Source organism: Rhinopithecus bieti, unplaced genomic scaffold (assembly GCF_001698545.2).
Source record: "Rhinopithecus bieti isolate Rb0 unplaced genomic scaffold, ASM169854v2 scaffold_29034, whole genome shotgun sequence".
In the NCBI taxonomy this organism is placed as follows: Eukaryota; Metazoa; Chordata; class Mammalia; order Primates; family Cercopithecidae; genus Rhinopithecus; species Rhinopithecus bieti.
In genome coordinates this window covers 886,601-898,429 of record NW_016812875.1, presented here as the reverse complement: position 1 = coordinate 898,429, position 11,829 = coordinate 886,601, and the positions used below count along the sequence as shown (strand labels likewise).

Below are 11,829 nucleotides of genomic sequence, written 5' to 3'. Positions count from 1 at the left end.
GGAGTCTCGCTCTGTCACCCAAGCTGGAGTGCTGTGGCCGGATCTCAGCTCACTGCAAGCTCCGCCTCCCGGGTTCACGCCATTCTCCTGCCTCAGCCTCCCGGGTAGCTGGGACTACAGGCGCCGCCACCTCGCCCGGCTAGTTTTTTGTAGTTTTTAGTAGAGATGGGGTTTCACCATGTTAGCCAGGATGGTCTTGATCTCCTGACCTCGTGATCCGCCCGTCTCGGCCTCCCAAAGTGCTGGGATTACAGGCTTGAGCCACCGCGCCCGGCCTTGCATGACTTTGATTTCTAGTGAGGGTGAACATTTCCTCTTACATTTAATTTGCCCATAATTTCTTCATTTTTCAATTGACAGGGAACTTCTAATGTCTCTCCTGGCTGTTTCATGATCTCCCAAACAATCAGGCCAAAGGTAAGAATTTTAAGAAATAATTCACTGTCTCTACCTTCCTCTGTATCATCACCAACAAGGACCAAGGTAGTGCTAGTCTGCTCTACCTTCCAGGACACCCCTCCTTGCCCTGGATTCCTTCTCCCTGCTCAGAGGGAACCCACCTCTGCATTGCATGGGGCAGACAGCAGAATACATGTGTTTTATGACGGACGCTAACCTTAGGGGTGACTCTCATCCCTCCCTCCGTTTTATTCTACTTTCAGTTCTTCTGAGAATGCACTAATTTCTTGTTAGCCCCAACTCCCTACCCCTACTCACTATATCTTGGACAAAAGTCCTTTGCTACTTAGCTCCTCATGCTGTGGAGTAGACGGTGCAGAGGCCTTTTTGCCAGGAGCCTGCTGCTGGCCAGCCTGCCGGCCCTGCCCTCATCCTCCCCACCTTGGTCCCAAGCTGTCTGGTGACTCCTCCCTGTACCCCAGGGAAGCCTCCAGTCTTGGCCCTAACACAGCTCAGGCTAAGTTGACCAAAGACCCGCAGATGGGGCAAAATAGGCTTTTCATTAATGTGCTTTGCCCTGTGCTGAACTGGCTGTGGGACTTCACCAGAGTTTGTAAAGGACAGTCATGTGAAAGTGCACTCAAGAAAAAATAAAAATGCAACAGCAGTGGTAGTAAGTTCTATGACGGACAAATGCAGAGGAAATGAGGGATTTACACGGGTGGGGGTAGGAGGAAGGTGTCAGGGAAACCTCTCTGAAAAACGGCCTAGAGGGGCAGGTGGGAGCTATCCAAGCAGATTCCAGGCACCTGGGGTGGACCAGGATGTCCTTTTCCCATGCTGTGCCCAGCAAGTTCCATCAGTTCAGGAAGCAAACAGCTGGAGGCACCTGTGTAGACCCATCCTGACCTCATGAAACCATGCCTACTCCTAGCATTTGTGCATGTCCATCCCCACAAACTCAACCGATGCCAGTATGGGCTACAGGGAGGGTCACATCAGTCCCAGTTTCCCCAGGATAGCCTCAGTTTGCCCCTGTTCTGGTGCTTTATTAACAGCACCCTTTTGGATACTAGTAAATAATGTGGTCACCTGGCTCAGAGACTTGTCCACAAGCTCACTGCATCCAAACATCACAGGACCATCCTAGAGATGGTCAACAAGGAGGGTCACTTTCATATCTGTCAGAAAAGCCCAGATGGCTTAAAAAATTTCCCCAGGTACTCCAAGAAGGGGCCCAGTCTTCGAAGTTTCTATGCAGTGACCAAATCGACTCATCTTTCACAAATACACAAATACCCAGCCTCGAGCTGGTATTTCCTTTCTAACATCTTCCACCCCCTATCAATTATTAGTTACCTGTCTCTTGCTCTGGCCTATGGAATCTATGGAGGTAGGAATGTTTCTGCCTTGTTCACTCTGTGAAACCTGCATTGGTTGTGTGCCAACAAAATAACCTAGATTAAATGGACAAATTTCTAGACATACAAAACTTTCCAAGACTGAATGATGCAGAAACAAAAAATCTCAACAGACCCACAACTAGTAAGGAGATTGGATCACTAATCAAAAACCTCACAACAAAGAAAAGTCCAGGAACAGATGGCTACACTGGTGAATTGTACTAAACACTTAAAGAAAAACTAGTACCAGTCCTTTTCAAACTCTTACAGAAAATTGAAGAGGAGGGAATACTTTCAAGTTATTTCGATGAGGCCATGATTACCATGATACCAAAGCCAGACAAAGATACTAGAACGCTACAGACCAATATTCCTTATGAATATTGATGCCAAAATCCTCAATAAAATACTTGCAAACTGAATTCAGTAGCATATTAAAAGGATCATATGCCATGACCAAGTGGGATTTACTCCCAGAATGCAAGGATGTTTCAGCATCTAAAAATCAATCAGTGTAATACACATGTTAACAGAATGAGCAATAAAAACCTACATGGTCATCTCAATTAATGTAGAAAAAGCATTTCACAAAATTCAACACCCTTCCTTGATTAAAAAATTAAATACACTAGGAATAGAAGGAAACTTCCTCAACATAGTAGAAGCCACATGTGAAAAGCTGACAGCTAAAATCTTACTCAATGGTGAAGAGCTGAAAGCATTTCCTGTAAGATCAGGAAGAAGGCAAGGATGCCCACTCTCACTACTTCTATTCATTATAGTACCGGAAGTCCTTGCCAGAGCAATTACACAAGAAAAAGGAAAAGAGAGAAAAAAAAAAAGGCATCCAAATTGGAAAAGAAGTAAAATTATCTGTTCATAGATGACATGATCTTATATCATCATGTAAGATCATCAAGATATAGGAAGCCTAAAGAGTCCACAGACATAAAACCATCCCAAAACCTATGAATTTAGTAAAGAGCAAGATACAAAATCAACATATGAAAATTAGTTGGCTGGACATGGTGGCTCATGCTTATAATCCCAGCACTTTGGGAGGCCGAGACGGGTGGATCACGAGATCAGGAGATTGAGACCATCCTGGCTAACACGGTGAAACCCTGTCTCTACTAAAAATACAGAAAAAAATTAGCTGGGCATAGTGGCCGGTGCCTATAGTCCCAGTTACTCGGGAGGCTGAGGCAGGAGAATGGCATGAACCCACGAGGCGGAGGTTGCAGTGAGCCGAGATGGCACCACCGCACTCCAGCCTGGGCAACTGAGTGAGACTCTGTCTCAAAAAAAAAAAAAAAAAATTAGTTTTGTTTCCATACACTAACAATGAACAATCTTAAAACAGCCAGGTGCGGTGGCTTACACCTATAATCCCAGCACTTTGGAAGGCCAAGGCAGGCGGATCGCCTGAGGTCAGGAGTTCGAGGCCAGCCTGGCCAACATGGGGAACCCGTGTGTTTACTAAAATACAAAATTAGTCAGGTGTGGTGGCACATGCCTGTTATCCCAGCTACTCGGGAAGCTGAGGCAGGAGAATCACCTGAGTCTGGCAGGTGGAGGCTGCAGTGAGCCGAGATCATGCCACTGCACTCCAGCCTGGGTGACAGAGCAAGATTCCATCTTAAAAAAAAAAAAAAAATCTGAAAAGAAATTATGAAAAAAATCCATTTATAATAGCATCAAAAGAATAAAATACTCAGGAATAAACTTAGCCAAGGAGACAAAAAACTTGTACACTGAAAATGGAAAACTACCAAACACTGCTCAAAGCAATTTAAAAGACACAAATAAATGAAAAGACAACCTGTGTCTATGGATTATATGACTTATTGTTAAAAGGCCAATCTCTTAAAAGCAATCTACAGATTTACTGCAATCCTTATGAAAATCTTAACGATGTTTTCTTGCAGAAATAAATTTTCTAAAGGAAAATTCACTCTAGAAATCATATGGAATCTCAAGGGACCCGAAATAGCCAAAATGGTCTTTAAAAAAAGAACAAAGTTGGAGATCTCACACTTCCTGATTTCACACTTAGTACAAAACTACAGTAATCAAAACTGTGTGGTACTGACATTCAGACAGACATATAGACAGACAAAATACAATAGAGAGCCAAGAAATAAACCCTCACATATATAGGATCAAATGATTTTCAACAAGGGGCCAAGACACTTCAGTGAGAAAAGGACAATATTTCTAACATGATGCTGTGAAAACAAGATATTCACATGCAAAACAACGAAGTTAGGTCCTTACTTTACATCATTTACAAAATTAAAACGAATCGAAGACCTAAATGTAAGAGCTAAAACTGTAAAACTGAGAGAGAAAACTAGGGAAAATGCTTCATAACATTGGATTGACAATGATTACTTGGATATGAAACAAAAAACACAGGCAAAACAGGAGAAAAAATAGATAATTTAGACTTTACCAAAGTTTAAAACTTCTGTGCAAAGGACACAACAGGGTGAAAAGGCAATCTATGGAATGAGAGAAAATATTTGCAAATCATGTATCTGATACGGGGATTAATACCCAGACTATATAAATGGCTCCTAAAACTCAACAACCAGAAAACAACTCAATTCAAAATGGGCAAAGAGGCCAAGCAAGGTGGTTCATGCCTATAATCCAGCATTTTGGGAGGCTGAGGCAGGAGGACTGCTTGAGGCCAGGAGTTGGAGAACAGACTGGGCAACATAAGGAGACCCCATCTCTACAAAAAATTAGCTGGATATGGTGGTGCCTGTCTGTAGTCCCTGCTATTTGGGATCTCTTGAGCCCGGAATTTCGAGGCTGCAGTGAGCTGTGATCATACCACTGTACTCCAGCCTGGGTGATGGACCAAGACCCTGTCTCTCTCTATTAAAAAAAAAAAGAAGAAGAAAAAAAAAAAGGCTAAGAATTTGAATAGATGTTTCTCCATTAAGCACATGAAAAGATGTTCAACATCACTAGTCATTAGGGAAATGCAAATCAAAACCGCAATGAGATCCCACTTCACACTCATTAAACATGACTTTTACCAAATAAAACAAAACAGCAACAACAAAAAAACCAAGACAAATACAAAACAGAAAATAATCAGTGTTGATGCAGATGTGGAGTAACTGGAACTCTTGTGCATTGAATCTGGTGGGAATGTAAAATAGTATAGCCATGGTGGAAAATGGTATGGCAGTTCCTCAAAAAATACACAAATTGAATCACCATGTGATCTAGCAGTTCCACTTCTGGATATATATCCAAAAGAAGTGAAAGCAGGGACTCCAACAGTTATCTGCATGCTGATGTTCATAGCAGCATTATTCACAATAGCCAAAGGATGGATGCCACCCAAGTATCCACTGGCAGATGAATGGAGAAACAAAGGGTGGCACATACATACAATGGAATATTATTCAGTCTTAAAAGGAAGCAAATTCTGACTCATGCTACCATGGGGATGCAACTTGAGGACATTATGTTAAGTGAAATAAACTGGTCACAGAAGGACAAATACTGTGTGATTCCACTCATATCAGATGCCTACAGGAGTCAAATTCAGAGACAAAAGCAAATGGTGGCTGCCAGGGACTGGAGGAGGAGGGGTTTGGTGTTTATAAGGGACAGAGTTTCCACTGGGGACCGTGGAAAATTTCTGGAGATGGATGGTGGTGGTGGTTGCACAACAGTGTGAATGTACTTAATACCACCAAACTGTGCATTAAAATGGTTAAAATGGTAACCTTTATATTATGTATATGTAACCCCAATTTTACCAAAAAACCTGCATTTGCACTCAACACGTTTAGTGAATGTGTGAACCACAGGCCCTGGAGCAGGCTATGCTGATGGCTGGGTAGGAAGGGGAATAAAACACATCCATGCTGCAGTGGCACTGTCATTGCAGCACCAGGGTGCAGGTGTGTGGAGGCCCTGGAGCTTGTGAGCCCACCCACGCTGCACCTGCACAATGCCAGTCTGACTGGGGTTATGGGTAGGGACATCTTGACCCTGGCATAGCCTCCTAAGTGCTGAAGTGCAGCTGAGTCCTGNAAAAAAAAAAAAAAAAAATTAGTTTTGTTTCCATACACTAACAATGAACAATCTTAAAACAGCCAGGTGCGGTGGCTTACACCTATAATCCCAGCACTTTGGAAGGCCAAGGCAGGCGGATCGCCTGAGGTCAGGAGTTCGAGGCCAGCCTGGCCAACATGGGGAACCCGTGTGTTTACTAAAAATACAAAAATTAGTCAGGTGTGGTGGCACATGCCTGTTATCCCAGCTACTCGGGAAGCTGAGGCAGGAGAATCACCTGAGTCTGGCAGGTGGAGGCTGCAGTGAGCCGAGATCATGCCACTGCACTCCAGCCTGGGTGACAGAGCAAGATTCCATCTAAAAAAAAAAAAAAAAATCTGAAAAAGAAATTATGAAAAAAATCCATTTATAATAGCATCAAAAAGAATAAAATACTCAGGAATAAACTTAGCCAAGGAGACAAAAAACTTGTACACTGAAAATGGAAAACTACCAAACACTGCTCAAAGCAATTTAAAAAGACACAAATAAATGAAAAGACAACCTGTGTCTATGGATTATATGACTTATTGTTAAAAGGCCAATCTCTTAAAAGCAATCTACAGATTTACTGCAATCCTTATGAAAATCTTAACGATGTTTTCTTGCAGAAATAAATTTTCTAAAGGAAAAATTCACTCTAGAAATCATATGGAATCTCAAGGGACCCGAAATAGCCAAAATGGTCTTTAAAAAAAGAACAAAGTTGGAGATCTCACACTTCCTGATTTCACACTTAGTACAAAACTACAGTAATCAAAACTGTGTGGTACTGACATTCAGACAGACATATAGACAGACAAAATACAATAGAGAGCCAAGAAATAAACCCTCACATATATAGGATCAAATGATTTTCAACAAGGGGCCAAGACACTTCAGTGAGAAAAGGACAATATTTCTAACATGATGCTGTGAAAACAAGATATTCACATGCAAAACAACGAAGTTAGGTCCTTACTTTACATCATTTACAAAAATTAAAACGAATCGAAGACCTAAATGTAAGAGCTAAAACTGTAAAACTGAGAGAGAAAACTAGGGAAAATGCTTCATAACATTGGATTGACAATGATTACTTGGATATGAAACAAAAAACACAGGCAAAACAGGAGAAAAAATAGATAATTTAGACTTTACCAAAGTTTAAAACTTCTGTGCAAAGGACACAACAGGGTGAAAAGGCAATCTATGGAATGAGAGAAAATATTTGCAAATCATGTATCTGATACGGGGATTAATACCCAGACTATATAAATGGCTCCTAAAACTCAACAACCAGAAAACAACTCAATTCAAAAATGGGCAAAGAGGCCAAGCAAGGTGGTTCATGCCTATAATCCAGCATTTTGGGAGGCTGAGGCAGGAGGACTGCTTGAGGCCAGGAGTTGGAGAACAGACTGGGCAACATAAGGAGACCCCATCTCTACAAAAAATTAGCTGGATATGGTGGTGCCTGTCTGTAGTCCCTGCTATTTGGGATCTCTTGAGCCCGGAATTTCGAGGCTGCAGTGAGCTGTGATCATACCACTGTACTCCAGCCTGGGTGATGGACCAAGACCCTGTCTCTCTCTATTAAAAAAAAAAAAGAAGAAGAAAAAAAAAAAGGCTAAGAATTTGAATAGATGTTTCTCCATTAAGCACATGAAAAGATGTTCAACATCACTAGTCATTAGGGAAATGCAAATCAAAACCGCAATGAGATCCCACTTCACACTCATTAAACATGACTTTTACCAAATAAAAACAAAAACAGCAACAACAAAAAAACCAAGACAAATACAAAACAGAAAATAATCAGTGTTGATGCAGATGTGGAGTAACTGGAACTCTTGTGCATTGAATCTGGTGGGAATGTAAAATAGTATAGCCATGGTGGAAAATGGTATGGCAGTTCCTCAAAAAATACACAAATTGAATCACCATGTGATCTAGCAGTTCCACTTCTGGATATATATCCAAAAGAAGTGAAAGCAGGGACTCCAACAGTTATCTGCATGCTGATGTTCATAGCAGCATTATTCACAATAGCCAAAGGATGGATGCCACCCAAGTATCCACTGGCAGATGAATGGAGAAACAAAGGGTGGCACATACATACAATGGAATATTATTCAGTCTTAAAAAGGAAGCAAATTCTGACTCATGCTACCATGGGGATGCAACTTGAGGACATTATGTTAAGTGAAATAAACTGGTCACAGAAGGACAAATACTGTGTGATTCCACTCATATCAGATGCCTACAGGAGTCAAATTCAGAGACAAAAAGCAAATGGTGGCTGCCAGGGACTGGAGGAGGAGGGGTTTGGTGTTTATAAGGGACAGAGTTTCCACTGGGGACCGTGGAAAAATTTCTGGAGATGGATGGTGGTGGTGGTTGCACAACAGTGTGAATGTACTTAATACCACCAAACTGTGCATTAAAAATGGTTAAAATGGTAACCTTTATATTATGTATATGTAACCCCAATTTTACCAAAAAACCTGCATTTGCACTCAACACGTTTAGTGAATGTGTGAACCACAGGCCCTGGAGCAGGCTATGCTGATGGCTGGGTAGGAAGGGGAATAAAACACATCCATGCTGCAGTGGCACTGTCATTGCAGCACCAGGGTGCAGGTGTGTGGAGGCCCTGGAGCTTGTGAGCCCACCCACGCTGCACCTGCACAATGCCAGTCTGACTGGGGTTATGGGTAGGGACATCTTGACCCTGGCATAGCCTCCTAAGTGCTGAAGTGCAGCTGAGTCCTGGGCAACAGGGAGGGTGTGGTGGGCAGGCACTGAGGCACCAGGCAGTTAGTAGTTGAGGGAGTTAGTAGTTGGCTAACTACTAAGCAGAGGAGGCCATTGAGTTTGAAAGGCAATGAGGTGTGGGAGGCAGTAAGATGCTACCTGAACTTCCAAGGCCACCGTGCTCCTCCTCTCTGGGGCCTTTCCCTCCTTACTACCAGGCAAGAGTGAGTTCACTGTGCTCCTTGCCCTCTCTGAGCAGTCCTATCCTGGCCTTTGCCCCCAGCTCACCTTCTCGGGGGGCGTCCCTCTAGCCAGTGCCCTTCTTTCTACCCAATCATCTTGTATGCATTGATGTATGTATTGACTGTCTCCCTTTACTCCAATGTGAACTTTACTCCAATGTAGACACTGTCCTCAGTGTCTACAACACTGCTTGGGACACAGTAGATGCTCAATAAGTACCTCAGTAGACGAGTGAGAGAGAAGCGGGGAAGGAGGGAGGAGTGGGGAGGTGCGTGTCCTGAAGGAGATGGAGAAAAGAAAGGGGAAGTCAGCTGGGCGCAGTGGCTCACGCCTGAAATCCTGGCACTTTGGGAGGTGGAGGCGGGTGGATCACCTGAGGTCAAGAGCTTGAGACCAGCCTGACCAACATGGAGAAACCCCGTCTCTACTAAAAATACAAAATTAGCCGGGTGTGGTGGCGCATGCCTGTAATCCCAGCTACTCGGGAGGCTGAGGCAGGAGAATCGCTTGAACCCGGGAGGTGGAGGTTGCGGTGAGCTGAGACCATGACACTGTACTCCATCCTGGGCAACAAGAGGGAAACTCCATTAAAAAAAAAAAAAGAAGAAGAAAACAAAGAAAAAGAAAGGGGAAGCCATAGGGACAAGTCAAACAGAGGGAGCTTGTGGGCTTGTGATGATACTTGTTTTATCCCACAGATGACAGGCAGCCATGGAAGGGCTTTGAACAAGAGGAATGTATCTGGCGGAGCACAGGAGGTGCAGGTGGGCACAGACCATCTGGAGGGCAGGGCTGGGAGGTGGGTGGGGTGGATACCCCTGAACGACTAGAGGGGAGGCGGAGCTTCTCCAGACACATTCTGTGCAGTGGCTGCGGGGCAGGGAGCACAGGCCCAGGACCTGGAGACCAGCCGAGGGCTGCTCACTGGCTCCCACCCTCTGCCGTCTCACCAGGGAGCAGACATCCTCTGTCCAGCTAGGTGTTGAATTGCTTAGCGCCTCAGTTTTCACTTCTGTGAAATGGCACCAATACCAATACCTAAAGGCACCAAAGGAGAGTCCTGAGTATGCATTAATAGCCATCATGACCCAGGCATTTGCTAAGTGCTTACAAATATCTGATTGGGTACTGGTGAAACCTCATGAAGAACTGAGCCTAGGGCTCTGTCCTGGTAAAAGCATTTGCTAAATGTTGGCAAACTACTGTCATTGTTTGTAAACAGGCTAATAGGAGTGTTAAGGGATGGGGGGCTACCCACATCAGGGCAGCTTCCCCTGCACCACAGCAGCCTCTAGAAGTTTCCAGCTTCATTTGGGCACTGCTCACCTGACTGCTTTAGTACTGCTGTAAGGGCGAGGGAGCGAGTGTGTCCATCAAGGAAGTGGGCACCACTCACCTGAAACCCTCCTTTTGGGCTCTCAACCTTCAGGCTGAGCATTCTATCTATATAATAGTAGACAACGGCTTAAGAGTCACTTTCCCAGAACTTTAGTATGTAAAAAAAAAAAAAAAAAAAAAAAAAAAAAAAAAAAAATTCCAGCCTTTCACCCAGGAGGAAGGCAACCAGTGACAACCGGAATTCAGGTAGGAAGGTCTATTGCAGGCCATCCTGGCCAGCCCAGAGGTGTGGGAGCTGGGGGTCTTCTGCTCTTTCCTCTTCCTCTGTGGCCAGCTACTTCTTCCTCTGTCTCCTTCCCCAGTGCCCAGTTCTTTGGGCACTGCCCTGAGTCTGTATCCACGGGGTCACTTGTTGGGGGTGGGTGGCTGACTGTGAGGGCGGATTTTTGCTCAGTTGGAGTAAGGACCTTAATTGAGCCGCTGCCCTGGAGCAAACAGCCCCTTGGCAGCTGCTAGTGGGCGGTGATGGTGAGGGGCCGAGGGGCTAAGGAGCCTTGTCATGGATGCTGCTAGGAGACTGGGCCAGGTTTTCCTTCCCAAGATTCTGGAATTCCGAGCAGGGGTGGCCCGCATTTCCCAGCATGATGCGGATTTTGCTGAGGGAGGATGGGGAGAGAAAGACGGTGAGGTAGGAAGGGCGGGCAGGGATGTGGCCCCCGCCCAGCGCGGATGCCCCAAGGATGCAGCGCTGGCGGGGCAGGGAAGGCCTCTAGAAAGGGTGCAAGTGACCACTCAGAGCGCACCTCCGCTTCTCCTCCCCACCGTGGGGGCTCAGCTCCCTGGACACGGGGGCCAGGGTTCCCGTACTCCTCGCCCCTTAGGTCACGGGCCTGGGGGGCTCAAATGCCAGGGAGCTCTCTCTTGACAGAGCTGACCCGCCCGTGCCAGCGCACTCCCCGCCCGGGCTTCTGTCCTCTTCCTCTGGGGCTGAGCATCAGGGAAGTCCGCGGGATCCTGCGAGGGAGGCGGCAGTCCCCAGCCGGGAATGAGGGGAAAGGGGAAGTGGTGTCCCAGCCAGAAACTCAGTGGGGAACGGGCAGAGGAGGGAGGCAGCGCAGTCGAGGAGGAGGAACACCCCACCGCCGTGGGGTCAGAAGAAAGTTAGGGCCAAGTATTTGCATGTCGGCCTTCTCGACTAGGAAGTCTCTCCTGCGGGCTCCGCTTCCGCACCCCGGGTCTCCCCGCCTGCCTTGCCCGGGTTCCCCCAACTCATCTTTTCCCCGGGGCCCCGCCCACCTTCTCCCCGGGGTCCCACCCCACTTTCAGCCTCAGGGCTCCCCCAGCTCACCTTCGCGCCCGCGGACCCCTGGGTCTACCTTCAGCCTTGGGGGCCCTCCTCGGCCTGTCTTCCACCTTCGGGATCCCCCCACCCGCCTTCTCCCACGGCGGGGTCCCCCCGCCCGTCTTCTTCCCCGGCAGGGTCCCCCAACCCACCTTCTCCCCCGCAGGGTTCCCCAGCCCGCCTTCCCCGCGGCGGGAGCGGCGGCCCAGGCCGGCGGGCGGAGGCGGCGCCACCCGGGGCGCTGACGTAGAGGCCGCTCGGCGGCCGGGGGTCCCTTCGGTGGGG

General features: G+C 46.4%; 1 protein-coding gene across 1 annotated transcript in view; it reads left to right on the top strand.

Moving 5' to 3' along the window:
* Positions 1-263: 263 nt before the first annotated feature.
* PHF2 (PHD finger protein 2) overlaps positions 264-11,829 on the top strand; it is a 134,111-nt gene continuing 122,545 nt past the window's right edge. The window contains 2 exon segments of the mRNA XM_017847071.1: positions 264-417; positions 9,563-9,628. Of these exon segments, the coding sequence (XP_017702560.1) occupies positions 9,600-9,628 (29 nt within the window). The 5' untranslated portion in view covers positions 264-417; positions 9,563-9,599.